The following is an 18,215-nucleotide window of genomic DNA, read 5'->3' on the forward strand; positions in this document are numbered from 1 at the left end:
CAGTAAAGAACTGTCTACATACTACTAAGCCAGCCCCCCAACCTGGGCTCAAATCCTCGCCCTCCCACTCAGTAGTTAGGGAACCCTGGATATGCTATTTAGCCCACCAGAGCCTCACTTTGCTCATCCATGAAACAGATCAACACTGACATCATCAATTGCTCACAAAGATGGTATGAGGCAATGCTACTGAAAAGTGCTGTGGAGGTATTCATGGCCGCCATTGTCGTCGCAGTCTTCCGACCTCCCCCAATTCATCCAGAGCACCCATGACAAGGGAGAAGAGAAAGCTCACCCCATTCTGGGGTGCACAGCTGATAAAATGCTCATGGAAGACTTTTGTCTATGATGTCTAGCAGGGAAGGGGAATGAGCTACTGAAAATGCCTTGAAAACACACCTCGAGAATAAATCCTGAGCTCACCCTGCCCTCTCCTGAACCTGGAGTACTGTCAGCTGACTGTCTGCTGGTCTGGGCCAGCTCCAGGAGGCAAAGGAGTCCTTCAGGCTCCCAGTTCCAAAGGTTTCATGTAATAAAGGGAGTGGGAATGTGGCCTGCCTTCTCCTGGAGTATTGCAGGGGGCTGATAGCACGACAGCCCGGTGTCTATAGTTGGGACCACTATGGGATTATGGGGAAACAAGTCAGCGAATGAGGGATTCAAACCCTTCCTCTTGTTAGTCTATGTCTCCTTCCTCCTCTCCCTTTAACATGGAAGGCTGAGTCTGATTCTAAGCCCATTCATTCATTCATTCATTATTGGTTGTCTAGTCTGTATCAGATGCTCTGCATAGAGAAAGTCACAGTCACTCCAAGACCCATGGTTTGTGTCTCATGAAAAGGGAAAAAGGGATTTGTGGAAGGGAAGAGTTAAACTAGTTCATAAAATTTGGGGGAAGGGAGGTCTTCAGAATCAATCTGGGAAAAGGAGTAAAAACATAAGCAAAGCGAAAGCAGCCCTCACTGCATCTCCTCTTCCTTGTCTCTAAGAATTGGGCCTGCCCCATAAAAAAAAAAAAAAAAAAAAAAAAAAGGTTGACCACTCTTGTCTCCCTAGCCTGGAGACACTGGGGCTGCTGGTGAGGGAGGGACTGACTCCTGTGGGTGGGACACTGAACAGACCGGCAGAGGTTACACAGAAAACTCCAGGTCTGTTGAGGTAGAGACCACTGTGGGGCGAGCAGCAAAGACCTTGACCTAGAGTCTCCCAGGTCTGTGTCTATCTTTTCCACTACAGCATGAGCACCTGGAAAAGGAGTCTGGTCATTCTTGGGTGGATGCTTCCTTTTCTTCTGAGTGGGCAAAGACGGGCCTAGGAGGCCAGCTGGCCTGGGCATCTATATGACCTTGGTGAATGTGCTTGATTTTTCTGTGTCAGATTCTCCTCTTATCTCCTCCTCTTCCTCTTCTTCCTTGTCCTCCTTCCCCTCTTTCCCCCTCCCCTTCCCCAACAACTCCCCCTCCCCCTCCTCCTTTTAGGTGAGGAGCTGACAGTTTCTGGCTGTTCACTTCCTGCTTTCCTCTGAACTCCAGTGCTCCTTGAAGTGAAGTCTTCCTGCAGTTTTTAACCACTTTCTACCTTGAGATCACAGTTCTTTGCATAATCTCCAATACAAATTTCTCTTGATCAGCTCTTGGTTCGTTGGGGAGGGAGTCATGACTTGCCAGGCAGTATCCCAGGAACTCAGCCCAGGGACTGGCAAACACCCGCCTTCCTCCTGACTTCCAATGCGTACAGACCAGCTCCGGAGGCTACAGAGATGCAAAGGACCCTGCCCAGTCTTCAAAGACAGCGGGCTGCTTGGACAGCAAACGCGGAGAGGTGAGAGGCTAGGCCACACCCGCATTGGCTCCGAGAAGCCCGGACGCCTCTGCTCTGGCCTGGTTCGAGCCAGGCCAGCCAGGCGGGGCGGCATAGCGGCTGCAAACCTGGCAGATCCCCGCCCTGCGGCTTGCGGAGTCCCCGGGGGCTGTGGCGGTGTCTGGACGCTGGGCTCAGCCGGTCGTCCTGGGATAAGGCGCGTTGAAGCTCCGTTAACCTTCTGGCTCTCTCTGATACCGAGGTTGCATAAAGGGAGGGATCCCATGCAAATGATGGCCAGTGTCGCGGAAGGCTAAAGACTTTTAATTAAAGGAAGGCACCTGGAGACCCAGCCGGTGGGAGGAGGTAACTAGAGCAAGTTGGCCACCGCTGGGCTAGTTGGGAGAGAGCCAGCCAGGCCCACGCGGGACTCGCCCTTATCGCGGTCCCTTCTCTGTGCCCCCACCCCCTCCCCATGCGGAGGAGGACACCTGGAGGAGGAGAGGACCCTTTCTGTCCTTTGGAATAGCTCTGACATTGCACCACTGGCCCTGCATCCTGGGACCCGACTCTCAGACCCCAGAAGGGAAATAGTCTGGAGGAAATAAATGGCCCTGAGTGACCGGGGAAGTGAGAGACAGAGGTGGACTCCCAGAACTGCCAGCGTCAAGACCTCTCTGCTGCACAGCTGGAAATTCCAGGTAGCCCTGAGACCAAGGATAACATCTGGGGCAGGTTTTCAGAGCCCACTCTATTTTATCACCATCACCCCTAAAAGCTTCAGAGCACTTAAGCCCTGTGCCATGTACTTTACATATCTCATATCATTTAATCCTCAAGAGCACTCAAAATGTAGGCGTTCTAATTATCCCCATCTCACCGGGGAGGCAATTGAGGCCGAAGGAAGCTATGTCACTTCTTATGGTCCTCCAGTAAGTGGCAGAGCAGAGCCTTCAAGACTCCAACTCCAAAATTCAAAGTCTCGGGCCCTTTTCTTTAGGAATAAGAGCACCCAGTAGGGAGTGGCATACAGACAGCACCTTGGACAGCATCCACCACATAGTGGAGGCTTACCAAGTAGGTGCTCAATAATTGTAATGCTCCTCCCAGGCTAAACATTTGCTATACTAAGACCATGCACGTGTCCCCAGACCTAGTTCTTTGTCTAGGTCTGGTCTGATAAATGCTGGTGATCAATCAGCCCTGATTCATCTTATGAGGGGGGATGTCTGATCCTAGGTTATCTGATCAACCCTAAGAAATGACAATATAGCTAGTGTAATAACTTCAGGATAAGTTGCTAATTTGTTAATTACTGCTTGCCATTAAATGAATTTGAAAACTAAAAGTAAAAGAATTTATATGTAAAGGCAAAGAAAACTTGAAGAGTCAAGATAATTTTGGATAAAGAAAAAAGTTGTAAGATTCACACTACTCAATTTTAAGAATTACTATTAAGCTACAGTTTTGAAGATAATATATAGTAGTGGCAGATGGAGAGACACATAGATTAATGGGTTGTAGGAGTCCAGAAATACAGTCATACAGATATGTCCAGTGCGTTTCTGACAAAAGTGCAAAAGTAGTTCAGTGGGCGGGGAGGGGGGGAGTCTATTCAACAAATGATGTGGGAGAGTGGACATGCATATGCCAAAAAAAAAATTAACCTGTAATAATTGTAATACTCCTCTTCCCTTGCCCATACCTTCCTTCATATGTCGGGATGTAGGGGAGAGGGAAGATGGATGTTGCCCTGGAGGATAACTCTGGAGAGATAAAATATGGAACACAGAAATCATCCATTGGGCTCCAAGAGCCAGGATTATGGACAGGGGCATCTCAGATATCTAGATCCCAGCCTCTAGACCAATATCTTTCCTGGAAGGTAACATGGAGAAGGATGAATGCTATTACTGTCTCTCCCTCTCTCTTTGTGGAAAGGTGTGCCAAGAACTGGAGCAAAGCAGAACTGCAATCTCTGAACCCACAACGAGTAACTGGGACCCAAGGTAGTCCTGGCTGACTTCAAGCTCCCTGACTCAGATTCACATCTTATATCTTCTCAGCCTTCTAAGAAGGCTAAGATCAAGTGCAGGTTCACTTCTGTTTTACTCACACAACGGGTGTTCAAGAATATTGCAGGATAAGAAGCAAATCCCTTATTCTCCTGCCAATTAAAATCAAAGTTGCTATGTCCTCTAAGCTGAAGGCTACCACATCATGCCATCTTCCTTAGGGTCCCCTATAATGAAAAAAATAAACAACCTGCACAAGGTGGGGCTCTCTTACAGTCACGGAATGGTCTGTGGAGTGAAACCTACCAGTAAGCTTTGCCTGAGTGTCTGTCTACAGGGCGCAAAGCCACATCTGACCCCTCACTCCTCCAGCGATAGTAACAAATGCATTCTTGTTGTGCAGGTCAATATTTTGCAGACCTCATTTCATTTAAGATCATCTACAATCATATATGATAAGCATCATCATCCCCTATTTTACAAATGAGAAAACTAAGTCTCAGAGAGGTTAGGTGGGTTGCCCAAAGCCATTCAGCTTATAGGGGGAAAGGGGGATGTACTCCCTGACAGCTTGGTCTGGCTCTCCAGAAGCTCACCTCACAATGCTCTTAGTCTGGCAGGTTCCCTCAGAGTTCAGTATCCCCAAATCCTTGTCTAGTGGCCTGCTGGTTCTATGAAGGAAGATCTCCTTCTGAGAGTGGACTTCATGGGAATCCTTGGACCCACTCATAACAGGAGGAAAATCTTTGGATTTCTAAAATATCAAGGTTAGTGATCAGCAGTCTTCACCACCCAAAGCAAATGTTGGAAGACAATGGTTAAAGCCAAAGTGTCACCAAGAGTCAAACAGTAATGACCTTGCCAGTGTCTGCTACTCCTCATGGGGTACAGAGCCAGGCTGGGCTTAGGCCTCCTTCTTCCTTACCCGCTTCATCCCAGCTCTCAGAGCAGACTAGAGTAAACAGATCTCCCAGAAGAAACCCCTCCTCCCCTTAAGACCTTTCGGACAACATCCTCCCCAGTTTAGGGTCCCTATTGATCAGGGCCCCAGAAAGTCCTGGCATTGATGGAATGGGGTGCGTCTTGGCAGGGGGACCTGCGTGTTTAACACAATGACCTGATTGTGTGGCTTGTTCCAACTCAGCAGCACTCTGGTCACATGTCCTCTGGGCAGCAGGTGTTGTGACCTTTGCCCAGAGATTTGGAGCCCTTGGTGGCAGGGCTGAGTGCCAAAGTGGAGGAGGCTGATCTGGCTGTCTCCCACTGGGCTTGGGATCTGGGGGAGGCTGCTCCCTATATACCTCTCACGGACTCTGGCCAGGGCCTGAGCCCAACTTCCACCTAGATTGTACTCAAAGCGTCCTCAAAAAAAAGCAACAGGAAGGTATCATTCCCAGGTAAAACGTTAAGGGCTACTGAATTACTTCTTCTTACTGCCAGCTGCCAAGGACCAATGAGGGGCATGCAAGGCTGAGACTTTGACCTGGTGTTTGTCTTGTTAACTGCTGTGTGTCCAGCGCTTAGCACCACTCGGTGACAATAAAGTCATTGTGTTATCCTTGTTGCTACCATTCATTCCACTGAGCACTCACGCAAGCACCAGTGTTTACTGAGCCCCTCCTATGTACCAGGCACTATTCTAGGCACAGAGGAACAAAAGTGAGCAAAACTAATGAGCGCTCCCTGCCCTCATGCCATTTATGTTACGGCAGGTGAGGGGGAGGAGAACAGGTGACAAACAAACAAATGATTAATATAATATGTCAGTGGCAGAGAGAAATAAAGCAGAAGAACAGGGGTAAAGAGTCAGGGAGAGAGTTGCAATAAGGGTGACTGGAGAGGGATTCACTGAGAAGGTGATTTGGGCCAAGACTTGGAGGTGAGGGGCAAGCCTTAGGCTAATGGGGTGAGAGCAAGCCTGGCATATTTGAGGAAGGCCAAGAGGCCATTGTGGCTGGATCAGAATAAAAGAGGGATAGAGGAGAGGAGATGTATGAGGGAAGTGACAGATGACATGTGCTGATAGAAGAGGACTTGGGAGGCCACGATAAGAGCTATGTCATTTTCTCTGAGTGAGGGACCCACTGAATATGCACTGGAACATATTAGAGCCTCATGCCAGCATATATATATATATATATATATATATATATATATATATATATACACACACACCCACACATATATAGTATTATTATGTATAGTGAAATATATTTTATATGTATTATACGTAGTATTACACATTATTATATAGTAGATATGTATAGCAATAGTAATACATATATGTACTGACAAATGTATTAAATGAAATCATGGATATGTCAGCATTTGTTCACTATGAAGAGTTATCTCAGGCTACAGTATTATTGCAACTTAGGAGTTCTCAAAGTGCTTTCACACACAGTGACTCCCAAGAGCCAACCCAATGAGATTAAAAAGGAAGCTATCCTTAAGCACTTTGTATTGAAAATGAGAAAGCTTGGGTGTGGAGATAGTGTGTAGGAAATACTCCTCTACATTATTACCTGGGAGCAAGTACATGTGCCCAGCTCCCACATTTTCCTTCTTTATGGAGATGGGGACACCAAGGCCTAAGAAGCTGAGAGATGTCCCCAAGGTCCTGCAACTCAGTCCCAAGCCTGGGACTCTAACTTCCTGACTGTCAGCCAGTTCTCTTTTTTCAATGCCTTGTATAGAGGCAAACATCCTTTGCAAACCTATTCACCCCCTTTATCTTCCCGTTCAGCATTTGTCTGTTGTCCAGCCACAGAGGTGCTATTGGTGTCAAGGTTGGGGTAGGGTTTGAAATTCAAAGCCCTGGGCTACTTGAGGCACATGCCTCCTTCCTATGCCATCAGTCAGTCTATGACAGTCTGGGTCCTGGACCACCATCTCCCTCCTCTCTTGTCTGAGCTGTCATCAGACAGGAACTTCCCCTCGGCCACTGAGTTTTTAAGGTGAGAAGAGCCAGATCTACCTTCAATGGCTACAATTTGTGAGGGACCCAAGCTCTGAGCCCTCCAGAATACACAGGAAGATAGGACAGGAGTACCACTTACATTCAATCTGGTCTTCACAGAGATGCAGCCTGTCATCACAAGAACAAGGATGAAATCAAGAGTTGACAGCTGAGTATGACAATATTTCCACTAACCCATCCCTTACACTGCTTCTTTCCAACCCCACTGCTCCTATCACCACTCAAGGAACTGTGGCCACACAGCCTCTTCCAGCCTGTCACCTAGCCTCCTTCAACCCATAGTCCACATTGCAACAAGGAGGAACTTTCTAAAACATAAGTCTGGGGGCACCTGGGTAGCTCCGTTGGTTAAGCATCTGACCTTGCTCAGGTCATGATCTCATGGTTCATGAGTTCAAGCCTGGCATCAGACTCTGTGCTGACAGTGCAGACCCTGCTTGAGATTCTGTCTCTCTCCCTCTCTCTCTGCTCCTCTCCTGCTCTCTCTCTCTTTCTCTCTCTCTCTCTCTCTCTCTCTCTCTCTCTCTCTCAGAATAAATAAACTTTTAAAAAATGATAAAATAATAATAATAATCAAACATAAGTCTGGCCATCCCTTTTCCCCTTCTAAAATCCCTCCAGACATTCACCTTTGCTTTTTAGGATAAAGTCTAATTTCCTTAACAAGCTTCCAAGGACATTAGTGATCTAACCCTGTATACTGTTCCAGTTCCATCTCTCAATCCTTACTATACCTGCACGAGCGCACCCGCGCACGTGCACACGCACACACACACACACACACACACACACACACACACACACACTATAATTGTACCTGATTTCTCACTACAGTGAGAAATGTTCCTAAATGTGCCTGGTGCCTCCTGGCCTATGGACCTTCTTCATATTGTGAAATTTTTTGCCCATACCAGAATATTTGATCTTCACTTTCTCCCATTCCTCTATTTGCCTGGTTGGTTGCATTTCTTTCTTCCAATAGCTGCTTAGAGGTCCCTTCTGAACAGCTAAGACTCTGAGGTGCCCTGCTTCATGCTCCCCACACCTCCCCTCTCTACTTGTGCTCTGTCAGGGCACATAGCACACCTTCCTGCGAGGACCCTGCCTATTTATTCCAGGAGGATGTGATTCTTGTTTTGCTCACCACTGGGCTCCCAGGTCCTAACAGAGTGCCCAGGACTTCATAGATGCTCAATAAGTATCTGCGCAACTAAATTCATGGAAATGGAGGGAAGGAGAAAGAGAGGGAAGGAAAGAGAAAGGCTCTCCTGGTGAGGTAACCCTGGTGTTATATTCATCACCATAACTGCTTCAAGCTCATTTTCCTTCACATGTCTCCATTTCTTAACAGTTTATAAACCACTTTCACAGCACCCTACTGATAGGATGTGAATATATATGCTTTTTTTTTTTTTACTAAATATGACAGATCTGAGGATCAGAGTGAGCGAGTGGTTTTCCCAAGCTCACATAGCTCAGGGCAGGGCTATGTCACAAACCCAGGTCTCTCTGATTTTAAGCTCACAACTCCTGAGGCTCTGGAATGGAGACACTGAGTCTCAAACATGAGGGCCAGCTCTCTCTTGAATTCTGAAGGAAGGAACATAACACGGTCACCCAGTTTGATCTATGGAAGTGGCCTTGGGGTCCCAGGAGGCTGGGGTGCACCCTCTACTCACTTCCCGATTAGTTTTGTCAAGTCAGGAATGTTCTCAGGATGAAGAGCTTCCTGTAGTCTGGACACCCACCCTGACTTCTGTACACCATGGTCACTGTCTAGAGGATGACAGTGACCTTGGATTAGGAAACCTCACAGGTACCTCCCTTTGTCCTCTTCCCAACCTGCTTACCTTTAACCTTTAAAGGGATATTCAAGAGTAACAAGAAAGGAAGCCAGACTAGACCACTGGAGAGCCAATGAGTCCCACTTATTTTCAAGGAGCCCCCCACAATTTCATTTCTCTTTTTCCAAGTCACCAGGAAAATATTCACACATGTGCACAAAGAGTTCATTTCAGAATAATTTAAATAAAAATAAATGAGAGAAAAAAAGTGATAGAGAAAAATACATAGAAAGGAGGATATGCATTATATGTATATTTATTATATATGCATTATATTTATATTTTGGACTGTGATTGAGAAGTTTAAAAGAACAAGGTAGAGTTATGCCCTGACATGTAAAGATGTTCAAGACATTGCTAAGCAAAAAAAAAGAGAAAGAAAAAAAAACAACTTGCAGAGAAAGATTTACATCCAGTATGCTACTGTGTATGCTGAAACACACACTCCTAAAACAAAGGTCAGAATTTCTACGGGCAACACACATAAGGTATGACCAGGAAAGTTCTGGAAGGACAAACATCAAATAGATAACAGGGTTACCTTAGGCTAAAGGCTGGAGGAAGGGAGACATTTATCATGACTGTTTGCATTATTTATGATCTATTATGTGTATAACCTATAAATAAATAAATAAATAAATAAATAAATAAATAAATAAATAAATAAATGATACAGAAAGAAAACCAGCAAAGACTTGGGCTTTTCAATGAATTACAAAGTGGTGGTTCATCCAGACATCACTCACCGTCAAGAGCCTGGAGAGTCATGGGCTCTGAGAGCCATGCACCTGCCTTCCCAAGAATGGTGTCCTCTCTTCTGGACTGCTCCTTCTGGAGGTCTGGGAAGCACTCTCCGGAAGGATTGTTCTCAGGCCAAAGAACTTGGCAGGCCTGTCAAGCGATAGAGTGGGTTCTGATCATGAGTGTGGTCTTGGGCACCCAGAGGTAGGAACCAGGCTGTTGGGTGAGTGCACACACTCAAATGGCAGTGGGAGGGAAAGAAGCAGGTCACACACGCCTGGGGACCCATAGTCCTAGGACCCAGAAGGCTCCATCCTCTTTCTCTCCAGACCCCTCATTCCATTACCACCTGTAGAGCCTCCAGAGTCTGCTATTGTTGAGTATGGTGACAATGACATTTCCAAAGGTCTACAAACCTTGGCTCTATCATCTTTACCGTGGCTAGTTTTACTGTCAGTCACTAACATTTTCTGAGCAACCACTGTGTTCCAAGCATTTTGTCTGACTTAATCACCACAATATAATAAAAGAGAAGTACCCTTAGTCATCTCACTTCTCAGACTCAGAAACTCTGGCTCAGAGAAATTTGGTTGGATATTAGCACTAAGTCATATGGCCAGTGCAGGAATGTCCTGCTTCTATGGTCCTGACTCCTACACTTTCCCTGCATCGTGGAGGGCGGTGTCACGATGCATATGGGAAAAGATCCTCTCTCAGCGAGCTCTGGGCTCTCTCTCCTCTGCAGTGAACCTGAGGGAAATGATTCTGCTTGGAAAAATGAAGTCTCTGAGCAGACAGGATCAAAGTGTGTAGCACAGGGAATGTGGATAAAGGAAACAAAGCAGCAAGACCACAGCATATTCTATGTGGTTCAGAGGAAAGAGCTTTGGACAAGCCAAAGGAAAATGCTACCTAACGGAAAGATGATATGCCTACAAATGAGAAAAATAATTTTAAACAAAAGTTACCAAACTGTATAGACTTAAGGTCTGAGGATCTAACATAAAGCACTGTGCCTGTTATGGTTAACACTTGTATTGTTAAAATTTGCTAGGAAAATAGAACTTCAATGTTCTCCCTAAAGAGAGAGAGATCTGTGAGGTGATGGATGTGTTCATTAACTAGATAGTGGGGTCCTTTCACAACGTATACAGACATTCACCTTGATGTACACCTGAAATATCTTATAATTTTATTTGTGAGTTATACCTCAAAAATGCTGAAGAAAAAAGAAAAAGGAAAAAGTATCAGACTCACTCATTCTTGCTACATAGGAGTTCTGTGCCTGGGCTTTGCCAAGTGCATGGGACTTTCATGAGGGAGGGGTGGAATGCATTGTGACACCAACCTTTGCCTTGTTTTTTATGCCTTCCTTTACCTGGCCTCTCTGAGGGCCAAGGAAGCCTCGGTCTCATTACTAGGTGTCAAGCTTCCTCCCAATCGGCCATGGGTGGCCCCTGAAACTGACAAACGAGACTCATTTTCTAGTTTGTCTTCTAATTTGTTCCCTGGGGGCTCCCTGGCCATCCATGCCCTGGAAACACCTCATGGGGCAGTGGAGGGAATGCAGGATCAGGTGTCAGATGAGCCACAGTTCGGATCCTGGCTCTATTGCTCTGGCCAAAACCCAGAGCAACCCCTATGTCCCAAAATTCTGCCTCACTGGGCGTGTGTAAGGTACTCAACAGCCCCTTGTATTTAATAACACTTAGCAAATAACAGTTGTTATTGGAAAGAAACGCCATGCTTATCATTCCCTCAAGGCGATGCTGTGTCAGCCCTCATGTGGGGGCCAAAGAACAGCCAGGATGGACATATCGCTGGGGCACTGGGGCACAGATACAAACCAGGCTCCAGAGCTGTAAACCCTCAACCCTGCTCCTCCAAACGCAGGGAAGGCAGGGGCTGTACAGGATAACGCAAGAGGTCCTGAGTCTGGCCAAGGCCCAAAGTGTGGCAAAGCGTCCAGGATTGCTCTGCTTGGAATGTGGGAAACTTTCCAGGAGCCACGCAGTGCAGGCTAGAGACAAAAGGCAGATTCAATCTCCTGAATCCTCTTTATCCCTCAGCCTCTTTGCCAATGCTGCTCCCCAACCACCAGGGTCTCCTGGTCCTTTCTTCAGGGCCCCGGGCACTGCTGAGGGTTAGAGGAGGCCATGCTCTGCTCTGTGGTTTGTGTGAGGGCAGGAACCTCTGGCATTCCAAGGCCACAGAGAACAAAGCCAGCCCAGAGTCTTATGAGGAGCCCTGGGTCTGGGGGTTTTCCTTGGAGCCTCCCCAAAAACAACTGTCAGGAAGACAGCCCCCTCCAGGGCCCTGACATTGGCCTGAGAAGATTCTTGTGCCCCAACTCCTGCTGTTCTGGGCTGGACCAGGGACTTGGCCAAGGGGAGGGCATTCCTGCTGAGTGAGCTGCTCTCCTCTCCTGTGGCAGGAAAGTTTACTGGCCATGAGGTCTGACCTCACTCTGGCCACTCCTTGGGTTCCAGAACCTTCCTTCCTGACTGGAGGGTGGATAGACACCCGGGAAAGGGAGGAACTAGGATGGGATAAGCAGAATTTCCAACACTGAAGGCAGGGCCTGGATCATTTGGTCATTGAGTCAGCCACCTACCAACCGGGTGAACTTGGACATACTACTTACCTTCTCATCTGCAAAATGGGTTGCCAAAGGGCCTGGCTTATTATTTGTAACTTTTTAAAAAAAAACTCTTAAAACTAGAAAAAAGTTGACACGTGGTGTCCCCTCTATACATTGTTCTGGGATGAGGTTCTTTCATACCCAGGTGGCCTACAGTCACCCCAGACGCAGCCACCAAAGGGCTGAGGGGTAGGCAAAGAGCTTGAGAGACGAGTGCCCAAGATGCATCTCCAGCCCAAAATGAACTGGACAAATGCCACTGGTGGCTTTTTCCAAACTGCCTTCTACAAGCACGACTTTCCTTTCACCTGCCGGGACCTGTATTTCTATTTCTGTGTTTGGAAAGCCTGAGGGGGAGGGGTGGTACAAGGGCTAATTAATGATTGATTCTCTGGCGGGCCACCAGGAGGCCTCGGGGCAGGCTGTCAGCCATTTCCTGAGGTGTGGGGACAGAGTAGAAATCCCAGGTGGCTGAGGCTCTGCGGGGCACGTCTGTGAGGGGAGAGGGTGGGGCAAAGGCAGCAGGTGCCCTCAACACTTCTGCCCTCTGTGAAATGGTGAAGTTAGCAAGGCTGGGAGCTCTGCCCTCACACCCTTCTGTCTGGCTCCCCTCACAGACACCCCCACCCACCCCCTCTTTCCCCACACCTGCCACAGCCCACCCTGCACCCCCCAGTGCAGGCTCACTGGCCCTTTCCTGCCCTGCTCACCTACCCATCACCCAGGGGTTCACACGGTTGCTTGATAAAGTCCCCAGTACTTTGGGGTGGGGATTAAAGGAACTGACATCTACAGCAATGTTTTAGAGATGTTTTCATTCCACCCTGGGAAGTATTGCCCGGCCTTTGTTGCCGAATAATAATTAACTTTTGTACAGAGCTGTAGCTTTCAAAGGCCTCCCGCATTCATAATTCTGTTCATCGTCGGTCGCAACAAATCTGGGAGGTGGGTCTTATCCTCCTCACTCCCCACCTGCACCCACATCCTATGGAAGAAGCAGGTGAGGCTCAGAGAAGGGAAGTGGTCCTGGTTCACACAGCCATGGTGCAAATGCTCGCCTTCCCACTCTTAGCACAGAGCTGCTGTTTTCTTCCCAAAGAATGCACTGTGGTCCCCGGAATTGTTCCCATGGAGGGGAAGGGGGCATGGCAGGTAAGCACTCGGGGGTTGGGGGATAGGGGTCTTCCTTCAAGGCTGGCCTCTGGGTGGCCTGCACAGAGAAACTTCTGAGATTTCATGTCAAAGTGGGACAGGGAGTCCCAGGTTCCCTCCCTATCCTGGGATTAAGAGGTAAGCCTCATGGCCCATGCTGGAGTTCAAGGTGATAGGATTCCACCTGTGCAATTAAACAGACACACCAGTAGTCAGTGCAAACTGTGAACTGCTTATAAAAGCCCCGAACCATCCGTCTTCCCAATTCCGTCAGCTATAATGGCCAACTCATCCTGGTTTACCTAGGGCAGTTTGGTTTTAGCACCAAAAATGCCACATCTAGGGAATGCCCTCAGTCTCATCCCTGGCAAACCCTACCACCAGCTCAGCCAATATCGGCTGAGTCCTGGAAAGAAAGATCATCCTTCGAGGGCTCGGCAGATCAATTTAGAGGATTAAAAGAATCACAGAATACTCCTTGGAGTTAGGCAGCTATACCTCATATGTATCTTAAACTCTTTGAATGTCAAACCCGAAAGAACATTCATTCCCACAAAGAAACACTCAGATCTATGGCCAGATCTGTCCAGTTTTTTAAAGGCAAGCCAGAGCTATTCTTTCTCTCAATTTTCATATTGGTAATTAATTACATTTTCTTGGAAAAACACTGAGTTAAAAAAAATTGTAACGGGTTTAAATCACAAGTTGCCAGTTGATAATTTCAGCCTGAAAACCTAATGGGTATCAAATCTAAGAAAAGCTGGAGAAGAAAGTGTGGGTTTCGAAGGCATGCTCTAGTGTCTCACTCTTGATTTCAACTCAGGTCACGATCTCATGGTTTCTTAGTTCGTGCCCCAACTCAGGCTCCACACAGACAGTGTGGAGCCTGTTTGGGATTCTCTCTCTTTCTCTCTCTCTGCTCTTCTCCCGTCCATGAGCGCACTTTCTCTCTCTCTCAAAATAAATAAATAAACTTAAAAAAGAAAAACACTCAAGGCGGATACAGTTTTAATAAAAAAAAAAAGAAGAAGAAGAAGAAGAAGAAGAAGAAGAAGAAGAAGAAGAAGGGCACCTAGGTGGCTCAATCAGTTAAGTATCCAACTTCAGCTCAGGACATGATCTTGCGGTCTGTGGGTTCGAGCCCCCTGTTGGACTCTGTGCTGACAGCTTGGAGCCTGGAGCCTGCTTCAGATTCTGTGTCTTCCTCTCTCTCTCTGCCCCTCCCCAGATTATGTTCTCTCTCTCTCTCTCTCTCTCTCTCTCTCTCTCTCTCAAAATAAACAAAGTTTTAAAAAAATAATAAAAAGTGTGTTCTAAATGCACATTGATCTGAGAGTCTCTCAGTCATGATGATAATTTTTTTTAAATGTTAAGTAATATCAGAAGACGGCTAAAGTTTTTATGCATTGTCAAAATGATCATGGATATGGATTTTAAATATATATTTTTTATTTAAATAGACATAATATATTCAATATATCTTACTCTATCCAACTTAAATATTGAAATCTGTATCTATATCAACGTCTTCATTTTGCAAAGGAGGAGACTGACATCAAAGAGATTGAATTGGGGTGCTGATTAATAACCATTTTCTTGATCTTGGTTGCAGGGAAATTGTGAGGAACCCGGGACTGATTTCTGACTGTAATTAGATAGCACCATGATGCCTGTGTTTATCTTTTCAGCAGGGCTCACTGTATTCTTATGGCTTGCTAGATCTAGAGCTTCTCTGCTGAGTCTCCTCCTGGGCATCTAGTCACCTACAGTCTGGGGAAGGGGGTGCTCTCCAGGCATGTGAATGGCTTTTTTGCACCTTTAGTTGCCATATTTAAATGAAGTTTTTAAATGAGCTCACAGATGAGACAGGGATGTTTTGTTGTTTAGTTGCTGTTTTTGTCCTTTGAGAGCTTTTGCCAAAAAAAGGGGCAGAGGGACAATTTGTTTTGTCCACCTGGAGCAAAGCAATGGCAGGAATGGATGAGGGAGTTTCCCTGATTCAGACCTATCGGCCCCTTGGCTTGGGAAGACCTTCTGAGGTTTGCAGAACTTTTCTTTTTTTTTTTACTTATTTATTTTTGAGAGACAGAGCACAAGTGGGGGAGGGGCAGAGAGCGAATGAGACACAGAATCCGAAGCAGGCTCCAGGCTCCGAGCTGCCAGCACAGAGCCCGACGTGGGGCTCGAACTCACAAACTGTGAGATCATGACCGGAGCTGAAGTCGGACACTTAACCGACTGAGCCACCCAGGCGCCCCTGCAGAAGTTTTTTAGGTAAGGGCTTGTCAGGCTCGCCTAGAGCACTGCCTCCTTGGAGGTAAGAAGCCTGAGTGGACAGTCTCTGGCTTTGCCTGCTCCCTACAGAAGCAGAGCTGGTGCCAGAGCAACCAGCTGGCCTGTAGTGGTGGCAGTGGGACCTGCACTGAGTTCCACTTCTGTCCCAACCCCCTGATCTCTCTCCAGGGCATTTGACCAGAGAGGTGCAGTATCTGGACATTTGGAAACCACAGAGCAATTTTAAATACAATTTAAACAACTTAAAGGCTTTTGGAGAAGACTTTAAGACAATAAAGCACCTGTTGTTTTTGTTTCGAGCCATTTACAGATGTGGAGGATTCATTTAGGGACATGTGTGTTCTTTTTCTTTCCACAAAATGATAAAATTCTACTAAATCGAGAAAGTCTGGGTGGAAGGGGGAAGCAGATTAACACGAAAGATGAAAGGGTTTTTTTCATTAAGAAAAATCATGTGTTTTTATACCCACAGGCACCCACACTTGTACATGCACACCGACACATCCCCACGGATAACTCCCTTCGTCTGCCCCTGCCTTCCCCTCATTCTGGCTGGCATCTCTGGCCTCTGCATCCCAGCGCGGTCCCTCCAGGCCAGGGAGTTGTGTGCCTGAGTCTGGCCATCTTGTCCAAAACTGGGGAGCACCCAGGCCCTGCTCTACCAGCCTGCAGATGAGCCAGGACATTTGTCTGCACACACAATCTTCCCTGGACCCAGCTTCCTGGACAGAAAAGAAAACCTGTGAAGAAAGAGGGGGCCACTCATTCCCACCCAGAACACCCCTTCCTATCCACACCCAGGCCCCCACCTCCCAAGGCTGCTGATTCCATAGGTAAGGCCAACACAGTCCTGTCCCTTTCTGACACCCATGTTGACTTGAGATCTAGACCCTCACTGCCTGCCCTCTGAACTCTTCTACCACGTTCAAAATCCTCAAGGAGCAAGGAGGGCTGGCTGGTGGCTATGTGTGTTCGAGAGGAGGGGAATCCCTGTAGAATAGGTTATGGGGCCATTTTCATTCACCTAATAATGTGAGGGTGTGGTTCCTGTCTGGATGATTTGGAGGTAATGGGCCCAGGGGCTGTTCAGGGTTCTGCCCTGGAAGGCGTACACCCCAGTGGTGAGAAGGTGGAACCTTCTCTCCAGCCCTATTTGCAGGCTTTTACCTTAAGACACAGGCTGAAAAACAAAAGTTCCCCTCCTATAAACGAAAAGGCTGCTTCCCTAGAGTGGAGCAGGGGTGAGAGAAGGGATGCAGGGTGTCACAGAGAAACTGTGTCTCTCACTTCTGATGGTCAGTGACCCCAGGAGGACCCAGAACTCCTCATGTTCAAGCTCTGAGGCCTCCATGTCCCCACTTTTCTAATATTTCCAGGCCTGCTGAGTTTGGGCTCAGCTGCCTCCCTCTCCTCTCTCCGCTGGAACAGAAGCTCTGGCGAATGTTTCTAACTCCTGAGTCCACTCAGCCATGTCCCCCTTGCAAAATCCTCCCCTTCCCGCACCCCCCTGCACCCAGCCAGCCAATCCGAGGCCTGCGAGCCTCTCCAGACCCATCTCTCAGGGCCCTGGCGGGATAAAACCGGTCGGCGATGCCGGGTGGATGGGAACAAACTTCAGAAGGAGGAGAGACGCAGGGCCCAGGGCACCCTCCAGGGCGGACCCAGGCATAGAGGGCCTGCAGCAGGCTGGCCAGGTATGCTGTCCAGGGGTTGGCTGAAAGCTGACTGGGGGAGAGAGGTGATTCGAGAAGGGAGAGGGTCCCAGGAAGCCTGGCAGCCTTTCCTCTCCTAAGTTAAACTGGATTCGGCTGAGGCCAAAGAGGAGGAAGGCACCCAGGCTGGAGTTTGGGGCTTCCTCGGCGGACACCCCAATCCCGGATCTCCCGGGCAAACGTGTGTTAGGTAGCCAGCCTGAGGTGGGCCACCCTTCGCCTAAAAATCGTCCAACTCCTGCCATATGATGAGAGCCTAAGGGACAGGGCCTGGGGAGGGGGCACAAGCAGGAAACAGCGAATCTTATGCCCCTTCCCCTGGGTTTGTACAGGGCAGCTGCGTGGCGGCGGGCGCGGCGGGGACCTGCGTGAGGAAGCCCCGAGCCCTCGGCGGGCTGCGAGCGACTCCCCGGCGATGCCTCACAACTCCATCAGATCCGGTAAGGACGCGGCGTTGCCGGGACCCCGGAGCCCCCGCGTCGCCGTGCGTCCGTGCGTGCGCTCGGGTCGGTGGGGCCGGGGAGCTTACGCTTGGGCTCGTGGGACCCACCTGCGTGGGGACGCAGCTGGGGGCGCCGCCGGCCTAGCGCTCCGCTGCGGCCATCTCGCCGTTCTCAGGCCCCGAGGTCCCCCCTGGCCGGGCGAGACGCCCTCCCCAGGCCTTGGTTTCTGCGGACCACACGGAGCGGTGAGGAGCTCTCCGTGCGGGTCAGAGGGGTGGCCCCCGCGCCCCACCCCCGTCTTGCACGGCCCATCAGAACGGACCTCCTGTGCGTTCTCAGGCCCTGGGCCGCCCGCGACCTCTAAGCCCTCGTTCCGGGTGTGCGCAGCTCTTGCCCGTGGCTGCCCGGGCGGGACCGGGAGCCCCGCGCACCCCTCCAGCCAGCGGGAAAGGAGCCCGCGGTCCGGGGCCTGGGGGCCGCTGAGTGCCCTCGGCTGCTCTCGGACTCCTCCTGGCCGACCATGGGGCAGGCGGGGAGCCGCGCGCCGGGCGTCCGGCCTGCGAGCCCTGGGCTGCCCGCGGAGCCGAACTCC

General features: G+C 48.8%; 1 protein-coding gene and 1 non-coding gene across 5 annotated transcripts in view; both read left to right on the forward strand.

The window, feature by feature from the left end:
- The first annotated feature begins 2,892 nt into the window (after positions 1-2,892).
- LOC115290962 lies at positions 2,893-2,998 on the forward strand. The gene has a single exon (XR_003908330.1). It is a non-coding gene; the product is annotated as a small nucleolar RNA SNORA72 (small nucleolar RNA).
- A 14,088-nt stretch (positions 2,999-17,086) lies between these two features.
- The window catches only part of PAX8 (paired box 8), a 56,795-nt gene continuing 55,666 nt past the window's right edge, over positions 17,087-18,215 (forward strand). For all 4 annotated transcript variants that reach the window (XM_029936295.1, XM_029936296.1, XM_029936294.1 and 1 more), the window contains exons 1-2: positions 17,087-17,162; positions 17,513-17,620. In XM_029936295.1, the coding sequence (XP_029792155.1) occupies positions 17,596-17,620 (25 nt within the window). In that variant the 5' untranslated portion in view covers positions 17,087-17,162; positions 17,513-17,595. The remainder of the gene's footprint in view (positions 17,163-17,512; positions 17,621-18,215) is intronic.

This window comes from Suricata suricatta, chromosome 4, assembly GCF_006229205.1.
Source record: "Suricata suricatta isolate VVHF042 chromosome 4, meerkat_22Aug2017_6uvM2_HiC, whole genome shotgun sequence".
Lineage (NCBI taxonomy): Eukaryota > Metazoa > Chordata > Mammalia > Carnivora > Herpestidae > Suricata > Suricata suricatta.